The sequence below is a fragment of the Scardinius erythrophthalmus genome, assembly GCF_964197995.2.
Source record: "Scardinius erythrophthalmus genome assembly, chromosome: 11".
In the NCBI taxonomy this organism is placed as follows: domain Eukaryota; kingdom Metazoa; phylum Chordata; class Actinopteri; order Cypriniformes; family Leuciscidae; genus Scardinius; species Scardinius erythrophthalmus.
This window is the reverse complement of record NC_138231.1, coordinates 34,522,973-34,546,060: the sequence shown is the minus strand read 5'-3', so window position 1 is coordinate 34,546,060 and position 23,088 is coordinate 34,522,973. Positions and strand designations below refer to the sequence as shown.

Genomic DNA, 23,088 nt, shown 5'->3' with positions numbered 1-23,088 from the left:
GGCAATCATCTCTTTCCCCATTGTGACATAGTGACCGCATCTGTCTTTCATCCTATATTTTTCAAATAGGTCCTATAGCTTACCCACTCTTTCTTGCTGGGAATTTATTGTTTAGACTTATTTAGCTTATAAGTGAAACAATAAGCTATACAGACTTTTTCCACCAAATATTAAATGATATCATATAGGATAATGTACAGCTCGTCACTGATGCAAAACCTGTTTGGTTTTTGGTACAAAATTACAGTATTTGACCACGGAATGCCACAATTGACCAATAAGAATCAAGTATATATTTAACCATTGTTTTAAATATTGTTCAAATGATTTTAAAGGAACACGCTGACTTTTTGGGACTTTAGCTTATTCACCGTATCCCATAAGTCCATACATACCCTTTTCATCTCCGTGCGTGCCGTAACTCTGTCTGACGCACTATTTTGTCACTTATTGGGAGCAGTATGCTAGCTGGAGCCATTTACCGCCAGTCTTTGTGCTAAGCTAGGCTAGCTGTGGGTGCGTCAGACAGAGTTACGGCACGCACGGAGATGAAAAGGGTATGTATGGACTTATCTAACTCTGGGGGATACGGTGAATAAGCTAAAGCCCCAAAAAGTCGGCGTGTTCCTTTAAGTGTTCTGCATGCAGGAATGTTTGAATATGCACTTTGTTTTAGATAAGAGAAGTGGGAACACAGTGCAGTATTGGCTGCTCCTGGACCGCATCGTCCAACAGATGGTCCTGCAGAATGACAAAGGTCACGACCCTGACGTCACGCCATTAGAAAACTTCAATGTAAAGAATGTGGTTCGAATGTGAGTTTGCTTTTTTGTTTCAGACAACTTTTTTTTTAAAGATTTTCTTTGGCATTCAAATGTTGCTGTGGTGTATTTATAGGAAGCGTGCTTTTTTTAATACCGTCATTAAGTCTTTGCCAAATAAACTAAGATTATCTGTACTGGAATAATGAGTTTTTCCTTTAATCACATCGCTTTCCCTCCTTCAGGCTTGTCAACGAAAATGAGGTGAAACAGTGGAAGGAACAGGCGGAAAAAATGCGTAAAGGTCAGCATATGTTCTACACATTGATGTTTCTTTTACAGCAGGCTGTTTTTGCATCCAGATTTATTGCTCTGTAACTATTGGTGCGTTCACATCATGTAGGAATTACCATTCTAACGAAACAATAATGGAAAATGTCTGTTAAACTTATAAATTGCAACTTGAAATGTTGTATTATATATGAATTGACATCATGAGACTATTTTTAAATATACTTTTTAGCATTGAATGAAATGTTTATTTATTTGTTTATATTTTTAATTTCATAAAACTATTTTTATCTATACTTTTTTTACATTGAATAAAAATGTTTAATAATTTCTTTTGCTTATTTATTCATTTTGCTGATTATTTATGTACATTATCTTGTTTTCATAAATTCATTTAGGAATTACCATTTTGATTTAACAACAATAGAAAATGTCTTTGTGAAACATTACAAATTACAATTTAAATTTTATTGTAATTTTTATGCCTTCGCCATCATGACAACATGCAAAACATACCAGCATGTAGTGAATTAATGTAAAACTCTAACAACAACATGCATATGGGATCTATTTGGCTTTGTAAGCGTTGCCATATTAAATAATACTAACTGAAAATGAGAATGTCATCAGCTCCAAATTGATTCTCTGAGATGTCATCTCATAATTATGGTAATTCTGATACTGCCTGAATGCAGCCTATTTATAGATTCAGTTGGCTGGAAAGCAGCGTCTTCATTGTAGAGACATGTGACCAAAAATTTTGACCGTTGACCTCTTTGTCCTGCAGACCACCATGAGCTTCAACAGAAGATGGAGAAGAAGGAGCGAGAGTGTGACGCGAAAACACAGGAGAAGGAGGAGATGATGCAGACGCTCAATAAGATGAAAGAGAAGTTAGAGAGAGAAATGGGGGAACATAAACTAGTCAAGCAGCAGGTGACGGAAATGACTGCCAGACTACATGACCTCAGCACGGTAGGCTGATGATGTCACAAAACAAAACAATATAAATGTCTTTTTACAGAAGCAAACATGAATTAAGACATCACTTTTTGCATATCTAGAGACAGATAGCCAGTGTTCCTGGAGGTCCTCCCATCCCTGGCCCTCCAGGTGGACCTCTGCTACCCCCTCCGCCTCCTCCACCTCCACCTGGTGGCATGATGCCTCCTCCACCACCTCCTCCACCGGGCAGCGCTATGATGCCGCCACCTCCACCACCGCCCCCTGGCGGCCCCCCGCCACCCCCTGGACGCCCTCCTTTCGGTGGAGCTCCGCCTCCGCCAGGAGGTCCCATGGGACCATCCCTGAAGAAGAAAAATATTCCTCAGCCGTCCAATCCACTCAAGTCCTTCAACTGGGCTAAGCTCTCTGAGGTGAGACTGGCATGGTTTACAGGAGCAGATTGGGTCAGAGAAGAAAATCTTGTTTCTTAAGCCTCTGCTTTTAATCAAGAAACACTTTTGGAAGTCCAGTGACACAAATTACTGTTAAAATTGTCCTAAATAGATTGTAGTGGACTAGATTTAAAAAAATTATTTAAATGAGAAAAGTATATTTCATGATGTATATTCCTATATACTTTTTTAGTTTTTATTTATTTATTTAATTATCATGAAACTATATTTATCTATACTACTTTAGCATTGAATAAAATGAAAAAGTAAAAAGTTAACGAATCTAGTTTTATCTATACATTTTAGCACTGAAAAAGTTTCTTTATTTTAAATTTCATGAATCTGTTTTTTTTTCTATACATTTTAGCATTTAATAAAATGTTGATTTATTTATTTTCCTGATTGTTAATATGCATTTTTTTCTTGTCTTCATTTTAGATGTATTTTTTGAACTTCTCAATGCATTATTTACTTTATATTCAGAGTTTAACAATGAACAAAATATACCATGTGACTTACAACAAGTGACTTTAATGGTGATTGGATGGTGATTGAGTTAAAATCTCTCCAACAGAACAAGCTTGAGGGGACAGTCTGGACAGACGTTGACGACAGCAAAGTTTTTAAAGTCCTAGACTTGGTGGACATTGAGAAGACCTTCTCTGCCTATCAGAGGCAACAGGTCACTAAACAATGCTTCTTTCTCTGGTTTTCATTTTTTTTTTTCTATCCAGAATGATCTCACAAAGCATTTACTGTTTCTCATGCATGGTATTCATACGTTTACCCATGGTAATTCTGCATCACAGAGCATGGGGTTTGAATTAGCAGACTGTAAAATGCATTGATATCACCAGCAGCTTTCTATGAAAAGCAGACATTGGCAAACCGTCCTCATTACGCCTGGTAAACCACACACTTAGTTGCATTATAAAGCGATTACATACATTTCTTATGGCTTTACAGTCAAATTAGGGGGGGGGGGGGAGGTTGGGACCTCATTGGGTTTGTATAATCATAACCGTAATTTTAAACAATGCATTAAGTACTGTAAGCTGCTTTTAAAATAACTTTTTGAAGGCATGCTTAATACAATATAATGTATATTCATTATACCTCTCCAATTTCATCAAATTCTCACAACTTTATAGATTTAATTGACTTTTGAAGCATTATGGTATGGAAGTGTATTTCTCACAGTAAAATAAATTAAAAGATAATTGTGATTTATATCTAATAATTGCATTTTTGTTTCTCGCAATTGCAACTTTATTTCTCATCTTTATGTATCAAATTATATCAAATTTATTTTCTTTCTAACTTTATGTGACTATATCTCACAATCACGATACTTTGTTGTTGCTGTGATTTTATTTCCTTCAGTAGTGGCTATTTCTCATAATTACTGCTACCATTGCGGAGCATGTAGATTTGATACACTTATCAAGGTGGAATTGGAGAGGTACAGTAACTTGTGATGTTAAGCTTTAACCTTTCATTCATGATCAACTAGCATGCATCTTATAGTGCACACACACACACACACACATTTACACTGCATTTACAGACCTCCCATAAGGCTCTGTTTTGATGCACCCTCACGCTCACCATTCACCGCCCATGTAATGTCATCATTATGCACATCATGCCTGTTTGAGTTTGTCTTGGCTGAATTCACTAGACTACTCTGTCTCTCTAACATGTGCTGCATCTTCCTTGCTTCTTGCCTGCATTTTAGGACTTCTTTATGGTCAATAACAGCAAGCAGGTAAGTGGTTGAACAGATCTTAATAGTCTTTGCATCATCTCTACCCCTCTCACTCTTTCTGTGTCATTCATTTTACATTCTCAATGCATTATTTACTTTAGATTCAAAGTTTAACAATGAACAAAATATACCATCTGACTTAGAACATGTGACTTTAAACTGGATGGTATTTCTGGGTAATTGAGATTTTTTTTTTTTTTTTTTTGACTTTTTTCCCGCAATTGCGAGTTTATATCTTACAATTAGGACTTTTTTTTTTTCAGAATTGGAAGTTCATATCTTGCAATTTGGACTATAACTCGCAATTGTGAGTTTATATCTCACAATTCTGAAAAAAAAAGTCAGAATTGTGAGTTATAAACTCGCAATTGTGAGATATAAATTCACAAAAATGACTTCATCGCCATTGTGAGTTTATAGCTCACAACTTAATTGCGAGGAAATAAGTCAGAACTGCAAGATATAAACTCGCAATTGTGAAGAGAAAATAGTGAGATAAGAAGTTGCAATTAACTTTTTTTTTCTTCATGGCAGAAACAAGCTTCTATAGTATCTAGACAATATATAAATGTGGAAATTGTTTTTCTTTTGTTCCAAATCAATCTAATGTGACTACTTTATATAAATTATGACTAGTTAATATAAACTTTCCATTGCGACTTCTTATCTGACAATTTTTTCCTCATTATTGTTTAAAACTCACAACTCAGTTTAGATCCCGCTATTGCGAGAAATAATGTCAGAATTACAAAATATACAGGTAAGCTTGCAATAATGAGGAAAAAAATTGCGAGATTAGAAGTCGCTAGTAACTTTTTACATATTTCTTAAAAAATGTATCATTACAATTTAATTTATTTTTTTTCTTCCAGAATCAAGCTTCCATAGTATATATGGTATATAAATGTGGAAATTGTTTTTCTTTTGTTCCAAATCAATCTAATGTGACTTTACTGGTAGAGTTCATATAAACTTTCCATGTAAGTTTAAAATTCAGATTTCGGAAGAGTCTGAGTGTATTGATTCTTTTATTTGAATTCTGATCTTTAAAGTTGTTCTTGAGAGAAATGTATCTCCTTTTTGACTGCAGAAAGAGACTGAGGAAGATGTGTTGAGCTCCAAGAAAGTCAAGGAGCTCTCTGTGATCGATGGCCGCCGGGCTCAAAACTGCAACATCCTTCTCTCACGGTGAGTGATGTGTCTGACCCGGCTTTGAGTTCACCACCGGCTGCCAAGTGTGTGTGGAACTCACTGACCTCCAGATGTAATGTCATATCCTGTGGGTTAAACCTTGTGGTTCCTCCGTCCTGGTTTGGTACTGTAACCTCCACCTTGGTTATTGTATTTCCTATCAATGAAAGAAATACCACTCTTTAGTTTCTTCATATATGTAGGAGGTGGCTTCCTTGAATTCTTTATAAATCAATGCAGCGTGTGTCTCTAAACATTTACAGGAACCATTCCTCATTAATTAAAGTTTTAAATCATTTAAAAAATATTTTTTTCACTCTTGAAAACATGGTTGTCAATGTCAGGAAGGATATTTGACTTACACACAAGGAATCCCCAAGGATTCTGTGCTTGCAGAAGCTAGCTTTATACGTACAGTATGTGACTGAAGTATGAAATGAGAGCTTAACACTTTAATTATCCAGGGTTCCAACTGAGTTTCTCTTCTCAGTGGTGATTAGGCATGTGCCGGTATTCGGTAATGCGATAAATCGCGGTAATAAATATGCACGATATTGTTATCGCGGGCACTTCAAAATACCGTGAAAAATAATAGATCAGAATTTAGATTTTTAGAACGCGCATTATAGCTTATTTTCCATCAACCGCTTAAACAAACACTGCGTATGCTGCGCGAAACACGTGCGCACTCTGATGTAAACAATCGCCACGTGTATAAGCATGCGGCCGGTGCGCACTTCTAGTCTAATGTAAACAGTCCTCACACGCCGCCGCCTCTATGGCCGCCGCCGATCTATCCGGATCAATCCCGCTTCTAAAAGCAGAGCTGCCAACTCGACGCATTCAGCGCGAGACTCTTCACACGCTCACGCCACACATCCGTTTCCTCACGCAGAGAAAAATCGCGGAGCAAAGAGGACACGAAGACCGTCAAACAAGACAGAGCAGGTTACTTTTGATATGAAACAGGAGAACAATTGTGTCACAGAACGTTACATTTAAACCATTTAATGACCAGCAGCATGCTAGATGACTAAAACAAATAGATAAAGAGGAGTATTTTGCTGAATATGTGCACTGCACTTTTTTACATATTTATTTTTATTTGTGTCAGTACATAATTGTTATTATAATAAAAACCACATTATATTTGATTTAATTAGTTATTTGTAACCTTTAATAATACCAGCTGATAGGGCTTTACATGGTTACATAGCATTATGTGAGATATTTTTTTTTCATGAGAAAAAAATAACATGTGGGCTATCTACTGTAGCCTTCCTAATATTTATCCAAAATTAGTCAATACTGAATCAAGATTTAAATCAAATTCCAAGTATTGAATTGAAATCGTTAAATTTGTGTTAAGCAATACAAACAGTAGCCTACCAGTCATAGTATCATGTAATCATTGTAACATGTTGTCACTAAACTTAATAAAATTCAGTTTAGTTACCAAATGTTTTGACAATCACAATTACACCTTGTGAGCCAAGTTTTATTTTATTTTATTTTTACCCCCCCCCCCCAATTAAATTAAAATTAAAATATTAAAATATCGTGATAATACCGTATACCGTGATAAAAGCTCACTCAATTAATCGCAGCATGAAAATGTGATACCGGCACATGCCTAGTGGTGATGTTGTCTTTATACATAGTTTTACTAGAGGATCAAATTCTTATTTTAGGCTAAAAGATCTGTTTTTTACCTCAGGACTGCCCTTTTAGTATGAAACGAATCCCACAAAGCAAACTGTAACAGTTGGTGACAGCTGCCAATCCAGACGGTCTCGGATATATGACAGCTCTCTGACTGACTGTGGTTTGGCATTGGACCCAAACACCAAAGGTTCTAGTAACGCGAAACTTCAGACTACATGAAAAAACAACAAAAAAACAGACCAATTCCAAAATCTCTAGATTCACTCAAAAAAAAATAAAAAATTTAATAAAATAAATCCCCACTGCAAACTTGTATTAATGACAGTTTGTGAATAACCGACATTGAGACCCTCTTTAGCGCACATTAACAGCTGTCTTCAGCACCATCTGTAGATCACGGCCTGTGGTTCTATTACACTCTCATCCTCCCTAAATGGTCTCTTAGGATTCTCCACAAGCAGAGATTGGGGTGTAATCCATTGTACAGCCACCGAACGGACCACCCAAGCTGAGATTCACAGGGATTTAAATAGTTTCGCTTGTAGCCTGTAGAGTCATTAGTGTTGGTTTGGGAATGGTAAATGTGGTGCTGGACAACGAGGCGGCGGAGGGTGAGATGGTGGTCTGGAAATAGAGGGAGATGATACTGAGGAGTAACATATGTTCAATAATTGCAAATTAGAGCCTAGTTCATATTAATCTACTCAGTGTTGAAAGTTTTCATTTAGAGGAGGAATTGAAACCTACTAAGCCAGTTCCACAGGAATAGGTCAGAAAGGACTCTTTTAGTTTTCAAAAATTCAGTTTTGTCGTGACAGGAATAAATTACATTTTATAATGTATCAAAATGGAAACCAGCTATTTTCATTTGTAATAATATTTGACAATATTACTGTTTTACTGTATTGTTGATCAAATACATGCTGCCTGAGAATAGAAAACAATTCAAAAGAGACCAATCAAAAACTCAAGTAGTCAGGTTTTTGGTTTGTAAATAAAAATATTTCCATCATTAAAGGACATTTCTTGACAAATCTGATGTATGCTATTGAAACTTTTGTCGGTTTTATTTTAGATAGCCAATAACTTTACTTTTAGATTGCACGTGGCATTAGAGCATCATTCTCATTCTGGAGAGCATTTCATTGGACAAAAATCTATAGTATGTAGTGCAAGATGAGTCATAAATACTTTTGTCTGTTTTCCTGGAGGAGGAAAATGCCTATATATCTGCTAAAAGTTAATTTTGTCAGCATCGTCACTAGCATACAGATGGCCTCAAAGTAGTGCTGGGCGGTTTGACCAAAAATCAACATCACGGTTTTTTTCTAAATTATACCGGTTTCACGGTTTTTACCGGTTTTTTTTTTTTTTTTTCAAGCATGATGGGTGTTAACCACATTTTCTACTGAGTGAGAGAGGAAATACTGCAGTAGATTTACTTATAATGCCCTATTTTATTGTCATGAGTGAATATTATAGAAAAAAATCCACACTAATATTAATAATACAGGTTTGCAAGGCTGTTTACAAAGAGGTGCCAGCAGGACGCGCTTTAGGAGCGGCAGAAACAGTGGTTTCCCCGGTAACGGCTGTACACAAAGCAGCAACGCTCATAAACACTGCTTTATCAGGAAAGATAAAGAAAGATTCAATCGTAATAACAAAGAAACTTTTCTAAAGACCGTCAGTTCACTTCAGATACGTTAATACAGTATAAAAACACGCGCGCCGCGAGAAAAAAGACACTCTCACCCCCACACGTCTCGTGCCCATTCTAGTCAATGCTTGTGTTTCAGATCGAAGCTTCCCAGAAGCGGCTCTCCGCGCCGCTTCGCTAAATATAGGCGCCTAGTCTATTTTGACGCACCGCGTGGAGGACGGAATAAAACCTTGTCGCAGCTGTAATGCGCCGCAGATGTGTGTTGTAAATGAGGGGTGAGACTGTGTCGCGCAGCGCCGCGTTCCGATTAAAGCGACATACACCGGTATTGCGGTATATTAAAAATTCATATCGTAACAAAAATAAACACCGGTATTCGGTATGAACCGGTAAACCGCCCAGCACTACCTCAAAGCCAACACACACATGGACTAAAGGTTAAAAAGCTTTGATTTTGATTTAATTGGGTTGGATAATGGCATCTCGCAATCTGTGACCACAAGAAATGAAACGTCCTCTGCAAGATTTTTCCACGACTGTGTCTCAGGCTTATTATTCGCTGATTAAATAATAAACCAGGGAGTCCTGCGGTTACGCTAATGACCTCCTAATAATGATGTTGGGTTGCCTCTGAATGAACTGAGGCTGCCATTATTTCATTATTTTCCTTCCTGAGTTCAACTTCACTGACTCCTTAAGCATGTGAACTTTTGTTAGAAAGAACTTAGTAACACAGAATGCGAGGAATTGGAAGCGCTGCTTGGCACAAACACCTAGACTCGAACATGGAAAGTGCTCTGGCCGTGTTTCACGTCAGCGCTGTGGTTTGCAGTCTCTCTGGATCCTGGCAGGGGAACGAAGGCTGCTCTCCAGCGCTGATCTCAGACCCGTCAAACACCTGTTCTTCTTGGCCTAAAGTCCGAACATAGCTATCCCTGGATTAGATGCATCTCTCTATCATTCATTTGCTATCTTGGATGGTGGGCTTGACTGGTGGATTTTCCTCTGGGCTCTTCCTTAGATTTTCAACATGTTTTAACAGCATACTTCTCATAAATAGCTCAAACAAATTGGTGGAAAGAGCAGGAACTCATATACGACAAACTGACCACAAATGTAATGTTACTGTCGAGACGTAACCAGTGATGATTACAGATTATTTAAAGCAGGCAAATGCTGGGTTAACTTACTGTATATGAGTCATGCTATAATATCACTTCTTCACTCCAGTAATGATATATAGTGTTAGCCAGGAAATTCCTGGTAACTGGAACAAACACACGGGTTCAACATCGGGCCGCAAGATTAATAGCTCTTCTAAATAACATACACTAATTTATTTATACTGTATGCCAAAGGAAAATTGATGCAAGCGGAGGAAATTCCCTAGGAATTTCCTTTTCTCGATGTGATTAATTTGAGTTCACTGAGTTCTGTGCTGATGTGGATCTATCACTCAAATTTAATTTGTGAATTCATTTCAAATGAATTTATTTGTCCCAGGTTGCTTGATCTGTATATCCTGTGCTCGTGTTTCAGGTTGAAACTTTCCAATGAGGAAATAAAGAGAGCCATTCTGACCATGGATGAACAGGAAGACCTGCCCAAAGACATGCTGGAGCAGGTGAGTGTCCAGGCATGAGCAGACTGCAATGTGAGGGACAAAAGGAAAAGCATAGTGACACTGAGTTTAAAATGAGAAATAACGTCATATTATGAGATATAAAGTCACAGTTATGGAAAAACTGTCACAATTGCGTCAAGTCAACTGTGAGATACAACTGCAAGTCACAATTATGGGAACTAAACAATTACGGAAAAGTCACAATTACAAGATATAGTTGCATTTGTAAGACAAAGTTGCACTTGTGAGCAATAAATTCACAATTGTGAGATAGAAAAAAGTTGCATTTGTGAGATGTGAAGTCTCAATTATGGAAACAGTTGCAATTGTGAGATTTTGAATTTTGAGATATAAAGTTGCACTTGTGAGAAATAAAGTTGCAATTATGAGATTTTTTAAATTGACAACTGTGAGATGAAATTGCAATTAAGGAAAAAAGTCGCATTTGTGAGATATAAATTTGGAATTGTGAGATACAAAGTTGCACTTGTGAGATATAGTCGCTATTTTGTTAGATATAAAGTTGCATTTGTGAAATATAAAGTTGCTCTTGTGAGGAATAAAGCCGCAATTATGGATGAAAGTTGCAATTGTGAGCTATAAAGTCCTAAATGTAATTGTGAGATATACTGTAAAATTTTATAATTACAGAAAACAGTCATATTGTGAGATATAAAGTCGCATTTATGAGATAAATTATGTAATTCTATGAAACTAAGTTACAGTTCCTTTTTTTAATACTCTGAAACAGAAATGGCCTTTCAAAATAATGTCACATGAGACTGGTGGAGGATTATTCTCTATTATTAGTAATTAATGGTGTTTCTTCACTGCTCCAGATGCTGAAGTTTGTCCCAGAGAAGAGTGATGTGGACCTATTAGAGGAGCACAAACATGAGTTGGACCGCATGGCAAAGGCAGATCGTTTCCTCTATGAAATGAGCAGGTATGACAGCTAATCAAACATGGGGTTTTCAAATATAAACTGTCATTGTGACAGTTCATATATTGGTCTAATTTGAATCTGAAAAGTATGACTGATTACCCAACTGCTAGTTGGTTGGACTAGTTCTTAAGACACAGTCTTAACATTGTGGCTATGTTTATGCAACTGGTCCTTGTTGGTCTATGTAAACATACACTAGTTGGACGTCTTTGACCATTACGATGCACCTTGAGTAAAAATAAGTTTTAAAAAAATAAATGTGTGGCAGGTGTGAATAGTTTAATTTCAGAAAAAAATGGACAAGTGTAAATGCATATGGCTGTTGAAGCCACATATGCAAATTTTACTCCTCCCAAAATGGTAAAAAAAATAAACGTGTGAGAGCATGTTATAGTCTACAGGCTCCCGGTAGTCACATATGACAGTGCTACTGTAACACAGATATAACCTGCCACAGATAAGTAGCCTTTCTCTTCAGCAAGCTGAAGCGCAAACTGCCGCAAATGAGTTCGGCGACACATCCTGAAGCTCAGCACACAATCCTCTTCATTAAAAGTAGCGAGACTAAATTATCTTACCTGTGCTGATGCTGCTGTCTCTCCTATTGCGGTCTTTGAAATTAGTTGATGATAAATTAATTGCATTTCATATTTGTTGCTTTCATTGACTTGTACCAAAGCCCCTTTAAGACAAGTCATTTAATTCAGCAGCCATCTTTGAAATTCCTCTCGGACATGCCAGTGCAGCTCTTTCCCTTTGAATGGGGAAACATCAAATTCTCCAAAACTGTTCGTCAAGCTTACGATTAAATTTCATATTTGAAATTACAAATGAAATCTGACAACAACTGTCTCATTTTGGTTCTACACACGCTAATGCACAATGCGCAGTCTGTTTCTATCGGAACCGGAGCTTCTAACTGCAGCTGCTGTGACGAGATGACTTTACCAATCAAAAAGTCCTTTGGTTATACTTAAATTTGCATATAACTCAGGAATTGAAGATCGGGTTTATATTCGTTTTGTGACACATTTATGTGGTCATGTATAAATGGAAGAGATTTAAAAAATAGATAGCTATCCCATAATAAAAAAAATGGATGAAGTGACCGATACCCAGAGAGGCCCCGTTGCTGATTGGCATGGATGTTGGTCTAGTACGTTGTGTGTGAGGAGTATCTGATCCATGAAGGCCACCCACCACTGTACAGTGACTTATTCAGATCTGTTTAGTTTTTTCCACACAAACACACAGTGTCAGGAGCAAATGCGATTTCCTGCAGGAAGGAAGGAAAAGGGTTATGAATCCTGGGTGACACATTGATCTGGTCAGGCTGAGGATCCTATTCAGCATCAATATTTGCTGTAACTAAATAAGTACTATCTCATCGTAGCTATGCAGCTGCCTTATTCTTTCTAACAGAGGAGCTGAGCCAAACAAAGCACAGGTGCCTTGGCTTGCTTTGCTTGCTTTTTCCCTGGTGAATTTTTCACTCCGCTGTGGCTGATGTGTTTGTAGTGTAGAGGGTGGAAGAGAAATCTTTCAAAGAATCAACTTGGTCATCAGATTTTAGTCCCTAGGCTGTGTTTGGGCCCTCGGCAAGTGCGGTCACCAAGGTTATTATCCCCGGCACAAGTGTGCTGAATGTAACACAGCAGCGTCAGTTTCAGATAACTGGTTCAGGCAGTTTGTTCTTTATTCAGTGGAACCATTAATGCTGTGTATACAGATCATATCCGTTTAATCGTGTCCTGAGCGGGACAATAAAGTTCTACAGCTCATTTAGAATCTATTATGGGTGATGTAGTGTGCAGTCTTTTTAATGGGCCTTTCTTTTATATTTGATGTATTCTCCCTTTTTCCCTGACCCAATCCATTTCTATGTCCTTCCAACAGAATAAACCATTACCAGCAGAGGTTACAGTCTTTGTACTTCAAGAAGAAGTTTGCTGAAAGGATTGCAGAAATTAAACCTAAAGTTGAAGGTGTGTTCATGTGCTCTTTAAATGCATTTGCATTGCAAAAAATAGGGCTGTTAGTAGATTACATTTTCTAAAGTTTAAACTGTCCCATTTTTAGCTTAAGAAAATACCGTATTCAAGTGAAGAATATTCAGATTAATTATAATACCGTAATATATGTAAATTATAATGTTAAAAAATAAGGTGATGAAAAATTACGTTTCATGCATATTATTTTTAGTTTAGTCAAATAGATATTATCAATTAAATATATATACATATAAAATTGCATTTGTAATACAAATCTATTAAAATTATAATATATATGTATACATGTATTGTGTGTGTGTGTGTGTGTGTGTATATATATATATATATATAATAAAAATCTATTATAATTCTATTATAATTATGTATACATTTATTGTATATACAGATATTTATATATAGATATAGATATATAGATATATATATATAATGCTGATAAGTATTATTTACAGTATAGTTCATGAACATGAAACATTTAGGATTTTTTTTTCTCCCTTGCGTGACTATTTGTATTTCACTTTGCAGCACTGATCAAGGCCTCAAAAGAGGTGCTGCACAGTCGAAATCTCAAGCAGCTGCTGGAGGTGGTGCTGGCGTTTGGCAACTACATGAACAAAGGACAGAGAGGCAACGCATATGGCTTCAAAATCTCTTCGCTCAACAAGATTGCAGACACCAAGTCCAGCATTGACAAGTGAGAAAATCTATCTTCATGTTTACAGAAGCATAAAGAACACACAGTGATTTATATTCCAACCTTAATTGTTGCCTTTGTCCCGTTGCAGGAATATCACTCTCCTACACTACCTGATCACTATTCTGGAAAAGAAGTACTCAAAAGTCATGCTCTTCTCAGAGGAGCTGCAGAATGTGCCGGAAGCTGCAAAAGTCAAGTAGGTATAGCTGCGGATGGGCTATAGCGTGCGCTTCTTTCGTCGGCTTTACGATTTACAGGCCTGTAGGGTCTACTTGCGCTAAATGGATTTTGGGAAATAGTTTTTGCGGTGTCACTCCCGCCCACCACTGGGCTTAAATCCATGCTGTGGGTCATACAAGCTTTTGGTTACTCACATATGCAGAGGAAAACCCTAAGTTATAGTCGGAAGAAATGGGGCCCTCGGCTCTCCTGGCTCTAGGTGCTGAAATATATAAGTGGAAGAGAGATACATGGCCACCATAGCAGAGAGAGTGTGAGTACAGCTCCACTCCATGACCTCTCGAGTTCTGCGTGCCAACAAATATGGGCCAAGATGTGAGTGATACACTTGTGACACTTTCCCCCTTGGAAGATAGTTTCTAATTTTGAGTCATTCCTCATTACTTTGCCTTAAAGGGACCGTCCAAATGTACAGTAGAATGTCCACTAAACTACTTTTTAGTCGCGCCAGCGAGACTAATGTGATCATGATCGGTCCACAAGTGAAGTCACAAGACAAATTCTGCCCGTGATCTCATTTGACGGGGTAGAAAGAATTAAATGAAGAACTCTGTTTGCCTCAGGCAAATCAGTCAGTGTCATTTATTCAGACTACAAATGAAAAATATGTTGAAAGGGTCACAAGCTACAATGAGTGGACAGGTTTTCCCATAACCCAGGGCTGGACTGGGACAAAAAATCGGCCCGGGCATTTTTGCCCAGACCGGCCCACTATATGATCATAAACACCACCCATCTTTGCACGCCCTTAATTATATGCATACCAACTCCTATTCCTTAAAACCACTAATGCCATGTAATGTGAGTGAGTATAGGAACGAGTGAGAGTTAACAGATGAAATAATTCCAAATTTGATATTTATTAATACAGCTGAACTATACTCCACAGTGGTGAATCCTAAAACAAGCTATAAGCGGCTCTGGCATAGAAATACAGGTGTTTCTTACAGGATTTTTGTTAAAACTATGGTGGTGTGACCTCGGTCCTTCTAGGGGGGTTCGGGGGCATGCCCCCCCCCCCCCCCAGTGAGAAAATTTTGTGCATTTTAATGTTGAATTCATCAATCTGGTGCACTTTGAGAGTTCAAAATAAAAAGCTCCAACCCATATTCAGTGTGCAAATTAAACAAAGAAAAATTCAAACCTCTTTTAGTTACAGTGTCTACATTACACCTACTACATAATAATAGTTATAATATTAATCCAATGACAGTAATAGCCATATTTTGTAAAACAAATGCACTAAAAAATAAAGGAAACTTTCATAATTAGTGTTGTACCAATTTCTATACTTGAAAGAGATAAGCACATGATCTTTTATTTTGACGCAAACTGCATCAAGCTTTTATTTTGGCGGAAAACATGGTTTACAAACGCCTCTTATTAAATTTCTAGTGAATTGCGGTAATCGTCAACTATGCAGATGTGGAAATAATCTGCACTCATGACATGGCCTAAGTGTTTTGAAAGTAGTTCTGCTTACCGCAGGCTACACTCTCTCATCTCTCTCCTGATCCTCCGTCCTCACTATCATCATCTACCACAGGAGCTGATGAAGGTCAGAAAACATATATTTTGACACAGTTTACAGTGTCTGCTTTAAGGGCCTGGTTCTATTTTTTCACGCTATTTATCTGCACATTCCTTGCGTTTCTTCTCCATCTATTTTGACAGATACACACTGACACTGCTGCACGCTCGCTCACTCGTTTAAAGTTGTGATTGGGCCAGCCCAGTGTCAAACAAGAAAAGAGCCAATGGGCCGCTGATCTACGTGGTTTATGGGCTGGTCTGTCAGAAAAAAAAACTAACACTGACTTTGACCAATGCATTACACCGGCACAAACCCAGCGCCGCCAATTAAGCAAAACAAAACAAAACGAATGGGCCACCGATGTACAAATTGTATGGGCCGTAAAAAAAAAAAAAAAAAAAGTATGAGTATGAGATATATCGGCCCAAAAAGCACATCGGCCCACCGGGCAAATGCCCGGTATGCCCAATGGCCAGTCCAGCCATGCCATAACCACACAAGTATGTCTCTTGTGTACTTTGATAGTTCAATCTCTTGTGTGTAGGGAGGAATAAAGGTGGCACAGATTGAAGACAAGCAGCTATCAGTCCCACAGAGAGGTCATTTCTGCAGCTATGAATAGCTCAGCTCAAAACAGAGCCTTTCTCACACATTATATTATTAATGGAGTCACTTTAGTGCTATCACAAGGGTTGAAGTTCAGTTGAATGGCTGTTATATATATATATATATATATATATATATATATATATATATATATATATATATATATATATATATATATATATATATATATATCTGTGGTTCTTATCAGTGTGACCGGTTTGGAACTTGGAACGGTTTGAAGGTTAGCCTGTATGGCATATGGATATAATTGTGTTAAATGGCATAGGGGAGAATGGGGTAAGATGTGTCACCCCTTAATATAGCAAACTTTGAATTGTTTGTGTTACATGACCATATATTTAAAAAGGGCCCATCATATGCAGCTGACTGTGATTGAGAGATGTACATATGAAAAATATTGAAATACAAAATGCCACGTTTGTATAAAATATTTCAAAATGTTTTATTTAAAATATATATATAAAACGTTTAGAATATGTGTTAATTCATATTTAATATAACTGATTAAATTTTCCAAGTAATTTGCATTTTATTGGCAGGTACAATGAATTTTATGGTTCTATAAAATAATAAAAATACTTTTACATTTAATTTATATAAAATATAATCATTAAAAACATTTATAAAAAATATGTCATACTTGTTAGTATATTTTAAGATTGTTTTAAAATAACAATCTTAAAAAAAGATTAAATTATAGGAAATTGTCATGAATGATTAAATTAAGCATTTCCAAAATGGTAACTGTGGGGTAAAGTGTGTCAGATGCTGCATTAACTAATAATACTAATTGTAAGCTTTCTCCCATATTGTTTAACCATTAAATAAAAACAATATTACAAAATGTTGAAAACTGTTTCACAACGCTTCTATTAGTATTGAACTTATTTTACTGAAAATATGAAAAATGTGCTGCAAAATAAGACCTTGGAATGGGATTGGGCATTTAGAATGATATTGTTCACATTTTCCTCAATTATTCAATCCACTTGACCACAACTATGCCCTAATTAGTTATATATTAACCCCTAATTATATATTTTTTCATATACCATCATACAGTATATCATGCCCGCTATGTTATATATTTCACTTTATAGCAGACATCCTAACTAAAATATTAGTTTACATCTAATTTTCCTTACCTAGAGAACAAGTTAAGTCAAAAGTGGCACAGCTTACCCCACTCTCCCCTTACAGGATATTCTTGACTACACATAAAATAAAATGATTGTGGTGTTTATGTTTTTTTTTTTTCTAGCATGACTGAACTGGAGAAGGAGATCAATAATCTTCGCAGTGGCTTGAAGAGCGTAGAGAGTGTAAGTGCTGCATGAATCCTCTTTGTTCACAAGCTTAAAAGCAAATCATCTACACTGGCTCTCTCTCATGCAGGAGTTAGAATACCAGAAGAAGAGTCCTCAGCAGTTTGGGGATAAGTTTGTGTCTGTAGTCAGCCAGTTCATCACAGTGGCCAGTTTCAGCTTTTCTGATGTCGAGGACTCCCTCGGTGAGGCCAAAGAACTGGTGAGTGTGTGTGCCGGACTGCATGTGTTTGTTTGTGTGTTTATCTTTAAGGTGCACATCCTGGTGCTCGCTGAGCTTCTTTCAAAGGCCAGCTGGAGAAACAGGCTGCAGTTACCCTGGATGTCCTGCTGCACGCAGGAGCTGACCTTCAACCTCTTACTGTGAACGCTTCCTATGTAGTGACCCTGGCACTTTCACTGGCCCCTGGGGGCCCTACAGGACGTCGAGGAGGAAAAGGACATACAACTGTTACTGCTTTCGCAAGCCCCATCTGTGCAGAGGGAGGCACACACACCCACCTTATATTATCTTCCAGTCCTGTGAGAGGAAACGAGTATATGAAATCTCAAGGTTTTTGAAAGCCAAAATGCAGCCAATTCATAATATATTGTGCTTTTATGACAGGATTGTGAATGTTTTGTATGTAAAAATCTTGGATAAATGGGACAGCCCACCTCAAAGTTCTTAGAAATGCACTATTTGTATTCATGTTGGTTTCATATTTCATAATATCTGAATGTTACTTTTATTATATATATAACTAAAATGTTAACCAGGATAATAACTCAGTTATTTTAGTATTATTTATATACTATTGGAGTAATAATTCATAATTTCAACTGACTTTTATTCTTCAATTACTTAGTTTTAAGTTTAGTTTAAGTTTGTCATTTTATGTGCTTTTGTCATATATTTTTTATATTTTTTTCACTTTCAGTAATTTAATTTAAATTATTTCAGTTAGTTGCCAAGGTTGCATTTTTAATTTTTATTTAATTCCTTTGACGTTTTAAAATTTTCAACTAATATTTTTTTTTATTTCAGATTAATTTTAAAATGAATAATAGTTGTAGTTAACAATAACAACACTGCAAATCATTTGACATTTTAAGAGTCTTATTGACCTTGATACACAGCCATGAGGGTATACAGGGGTCGTCTATGATATCATTTTCTGATTTGTTTTGAGGGGGTTTTTCCCCTGCATGTTGGTAACAGCGGACAAAGCGGTCAAGTTTTTCAAATATTAATAATTAGCAATGAAACAGTTTTCTTTTGTCTTGATTATTCCATCATGACATTTAAATCTTTTTTTTTTTTTTTATGCTTATGTATGAACTGCATTTGATAGAAAGGTCATGCATGTAAATACACAATAACATGCCGTATGCACTCTATAGCAGAAAGTCTTTACCTCCAACCTAACCTAGGCCTCCAGCCTGAAGTCTGAGACAGATAAGAAGAGATGTAAAAGCAGGGCAAAGGAGAAATAAAAATATGCCCCTTGGCTCTCAGGCACGTACAGGCCCAAAGAGGAGCTGTTCCATATGGCAGTGATAAAGGCACATCAAAGGCATTGTGGGAAGGCTGGGCCTCCCCTGTGGTGAGACGGCACGAGGCAACAGCAGTGCCATGGCAAGACTCCAGTCCCCTGTGTTTAGGCTGTAATCAGTCACTGGAGAAACCTTGGTTAACAAGACCACTTTATGCTTTGCTACCGGTGACCGGATAACTAGCAGCGCGTCACACAGTTCATTTACTAGAACTTCATTAGACTCCTACAGTTTGTTATGCTACTGTTTGCCCATTCCACTGCAATTTGTTTTTCCTCTCGGTTTGACCTTTTTTGCAATGTTAAAAAAAAAAAAAGTTGATGGGTTTGCCACTTGACTACTCTGTTGTCAACTACATCATTCATTGTTTTTATGACATAAGTAAAAATATGGCTTTTTGTGACAAATTGAATATTGTTGTTGAAAACTGTGCTGTTCATTATTTAGCAACATTATTCAGTGACATGTAAATTATTTAATAAGTGTATTTAACATGTTACTTTTACAATTGTTCTTCTAAATAATATTTTTGGAAAAAAATTGTCTCTGCATTATGGAGCAGTAACCACAATTTCATTTTCTTTCAAGTCTTAGAAACCACTAATGGTCTGGAAATTATAAACAAGCTACAGTAGTCATTTATAGCTATTATTTTACAAACAGTGCAAAGAAATACTGTATGTTGCAAGAAAAAAAAATCTATTCTTGTGCCACAGTAGGTTTGTGCTTAGAATGTGTGTTTTTGTGTGTGAGGGATTCATGTTCATGTCACTACTCTGAAAGTAAAGAGAGCAGGAAATGGCTTTCATATGACCAGTGCTTCTGTTCACCAGTTCTTAAAGGTAGTCAAGCACTTTGGGGAGGATGCTGATAAGATGCAGCCTGACGAGTTCTTTGGGATATTCGACCAGTTCTTGCAGTCGTTTGCAGATGCCCGTCAAGAGAACGAGAACATGCGCCGACGCAAAGAGGAGGAGGAGCGCAGGGCACGAATGGAGGCTCAGGTCAGTGAACACTTCACGAAGTTTTATATAAATATACTCACCGGCGGCCACTTTATTAGGTGCACCTTGCTAGTACAGTGTTGGACCCCTTTTGTCTTAATTTTCATGGCATATATTCAACAAGATGCTGGAAACATTTTGGTCCATATTGACATGATCACATCACACAGTTGCTGCACGCAGATTTGTCAGCTCCACATTCATGATGCAAATTACATTTCCCATTCCATTCATGTTCAAGAAACCAGTTTGAGGTGATTTGAGCTGATTGAGTGATTGAGCTAGGCTGTGGCATTTCAACGATGCTCAATTGGACCAAATTGTGCCAACAGAATATCCAACAGCAGAAATCGAGACTCATCAGACCCTGCAACGTTTTTTTTTTTTTTTTTTTTTTTTTTTTTATCTTCTAGCTGCTGTAGCCCATCTGCTTTAAGGTTTGACGTGTTGAGCGTTCAGAGATTCTCTTCTGCAGACCTCGGTTGTAATGATATAATAATATTTGAGTTCGAACCAGTCTGGCCATTCTCCTTTAACCTCTGGCATCAACAAGGCATTTTTGCCCACAGAACTGGCGCTCACTGGATATTTCATTTTTTCAGTCCATTCTCTGTAAACCCTAGAGATGGTTGTGCGTGACAATCCCAGTAGATCAGTAGTTTCTGAAATACTTAGACCGGCCGTCTGGCACCAACAACCATGCCATGTTCCAAGTCTCTTAAATCACATTTCTCCCCAATTCTGATGCCCAGTTTGAACTTCAGCAGATCGTCTTGACCATGCCCGCATGCATTGAGTTGCTGCCATGTGAAATTGTTAATGGCAGTTGAACAGGTGTACCTAATAAAATAGCCTCTGTGTGTATATATATTTAACTTGAAAAGTTAAGTAACTGACAGCCTCTGCTCAAGCCAAACCACTTAACTCATCTCATCAGGTCCATATCTCATCTCTTCATTCTTCACCCATTTACTGCTAAATATGATGTCCTCTTTTTTGATGTCTTTCAGCTCAAAGAGCAGAGGGAGAAAGAAAGGAAGGCTCGAAAAGCCAAAGAGAACGGAGAGGACGACGGGGGGGAGTTTGACGATCTGGTGTCCGCTTTGCGTTCAGGAGAGGTTTTTGATAAAGACCTGTCAAAGATGAAGCGCAATCGCAAACGCATAAACAGCCAGACATCAGACACCGGCAGGGAGCGTCCAATTACCAAGCTTAACTTCTAAATGGCAGTCATGCTGATCAACCACTGAGACGCATTTCATTGCAACCAAATAACCTCCTTGCAGTGGTGAATGTCTGGAGGACACTCATTAGCTCCTCTCCTCATATTAAACACCATCACTGGTAGCGGAGGAAACCATGCTTACCCAAAGACAGTCAGTTTATCTTGTGTCATGTGACTGTAATGGGCCACCTGTGTAAATGCAGAGAACTTAAGAATATTGCTGCAAAATGAACCTAATTTAATGATTCATTTCATCAAGTGTGCTGGAGCACCAGGATTATTATCAGAGATATTGATAAATGTGAGTTTACTGACTGGTTATGAGTCAGAAGCTCACGTTCATTTGACCACATAAACTTGCAATTCTTGTCAACCCCCTTTTTTCTTACTGTAACAAAACAAATCGTCAGAAGCGTCAATGACTCTTGGCACCCATGTGAACTACTCCATTTCTTGCTTTTCTGACTACTTTTCTCTCAAAGTGGGAACAGATGGTTATTTAAAGAGGTTTAATGACAAGTGTCTGTATATAGGTCACTGAAAAGCTGTAAAGTGACTGTACCCCTTTAAGAGAGGGTTTTGCCCTTTCTACTAAGGGTGTTTTTTTCTTTCTTTCTTTTTTTTATACATAGAGTGTTTTTAAGGAATATTACTGACATCAATAACCAGGGCTGTGGGTTGCTTATTTCGGAAAGTTGACTGCATTGTGATATCCGGTACAGGCTGACTGGGAATGATTTTTTAAAGGTGTGATTTTTAGGGGCCTCTGGTGCCCATGTTGTGTCTTAAACACTGTGGACGTCATTGTACAGACTCTATGACTCTCTGATGTCAAGTGTTGGACTCTCTGTTTGAGGATGTGAAATGTAGTCATATTTAAAATGATCTGCAAGTAATCAGATCAAGGCAATACTCTTCTTCCCTTACATTCATCCTTCCTGTCTGGAGTCTCTCCTGGTTTTTTTATGATCAGCCTAGTTGTATGACAAAGTTTCCTTTTTCAGTGCAAGATACCTCCATTGGACTTTTATAATTTAAGGAAAACTCAGCCTTCCATTGTAAGATGAACCATAAGAGAATAAATGGAAGAATCTGAAAAGTATTTACTGTTACATGCTGTCAATTTAAGTCGCAATAGGGTTTTATGATAAACAATAACTGAGACAATACTTTTTTTTTGTAAAAACTGTCACCACACTGTTCATTCCGTTTTTGCTGGATCAAATATAGTCGGACGATGCCTCCTGGTGGCCATTATTCACAGTTCAAACAATGTCAAAAATATAATTTAAACCAGAACTGATCTCAGCACAACGTTTATTCAATGTCTGAAAGTGTTTTCATGATTTCCTTTACAAAACATCTACATCAGAAGATTGATGTGCTCCCACGCTCAGAAACCGTACCTGAAATCAGGCAGAAATTGATAGACGATTAAATCAGCGCAGAAGGAAGCCTCCACAGAGGGGGTCGTCGCTCTCCTGGGTGAAGCTGGCCACACCACTGTAGTGAGCATGACCTCTGACCTCTACTACCACAGCCTTGAAGTCCCCACACATGGTCTCCTTTAACAACAGAACAGCTG

General features: G+C 37.5%; 2 protein-coding genes across 7 annotated transcripts in view; one reads left to right on the top strand and one right to left on the bottom strand.

Annotated features, from left to right (window-relative positions):
- The window catches only part of daam1b (dishevelled associated activator of morphogenesis 1b), a 54,904-nt gene extending 32,099 nt beyond the window's left edge, over nt 1-22,805 (top strand). The window contains exons 11-26 of one of the 2 annotated variants that reach the window (XM_081378838.1): nt 677-815; nt 1,007-1,065; nt 1,840-2,027; nt 2,117-2,428; nt 3,024-3,131; nt 4,188-4,217; nt 5,308-5,405; nt 10,276-10,360; nt 11,200-11,306; nt 13,203-13,291; nt 13,841-14,009; nt 14,101-14,208; nt 17,675-17,735; nt 17,809-17,940; nt 20,108-20,278; nt 21,289-22,805. In XM_081378838.1, coding sequence (XP_081234964.1) covers nt 677-815; nt 1,007-1,065; nt 1,840-2,027; nt 2,117-2,428; nt 3,024-3,131; nt 4,188-4,217; nt 5,308-5,405; nt 10,276-10,360; nt 11,200-11,306; nt 13,203-13,291; nt 13,841-14,009; nt 14,101-14,208; nt 17,675-17,735; nt 17,809-17,940; nt 20,108-20,278; nt 21,289-21,501 — 2,069 coding nt within the window. In that variant the 3' untranslated portion in view covers nt 21,502-22,805. The remainder of the gene's footprint in view (nt 1-676; nt 816-1,006; nt 1,066-1,839; nt 2,028-2,116; nt 2,429-3,023; nt 3,132-4,187; nt 4,218-5,307; nt 5,406-10,275; nt 10,361-11,199; nt 11,307-13,202; nt 13,292-13,840; nt 14,010-14,100; nt 14,209-17,674; nt 17,736-17,808; nt 17,941-20,107; nt 20,279-21,288) is intronic. The other variant, XM_081378839.1, reaches the window with a different exon arrangement.
- The window catches only part of l3hypdh (trans-L-3-hydroxyproline dehydratase), a 63,567-nt gene continuing 44,910 nt past the window's right edge, over nt 4,432-23,088 (bottom strand). For 2 of the 5 annotated variants that reach the window (XM_081378842.1, XM_081378841.1), the window contains exon 6: nt 22,805-23,068. In XM_081378842.1, coding sequence (XP_081234968.1) covers nt 22,943-23,068 — 126 coding nt within the window. In that variant the 3' untranslated portion in view covers nt 22,805-22,942. Of the gene's footprint in view, nt 5,566-22,793; nt 23,086-23,088 lie in introns of those variants that run through there. The other 3 variants (XM_081378843.1, XM_081378840.1, XM_081378844.1) reach the window with 3 other exon arrangements.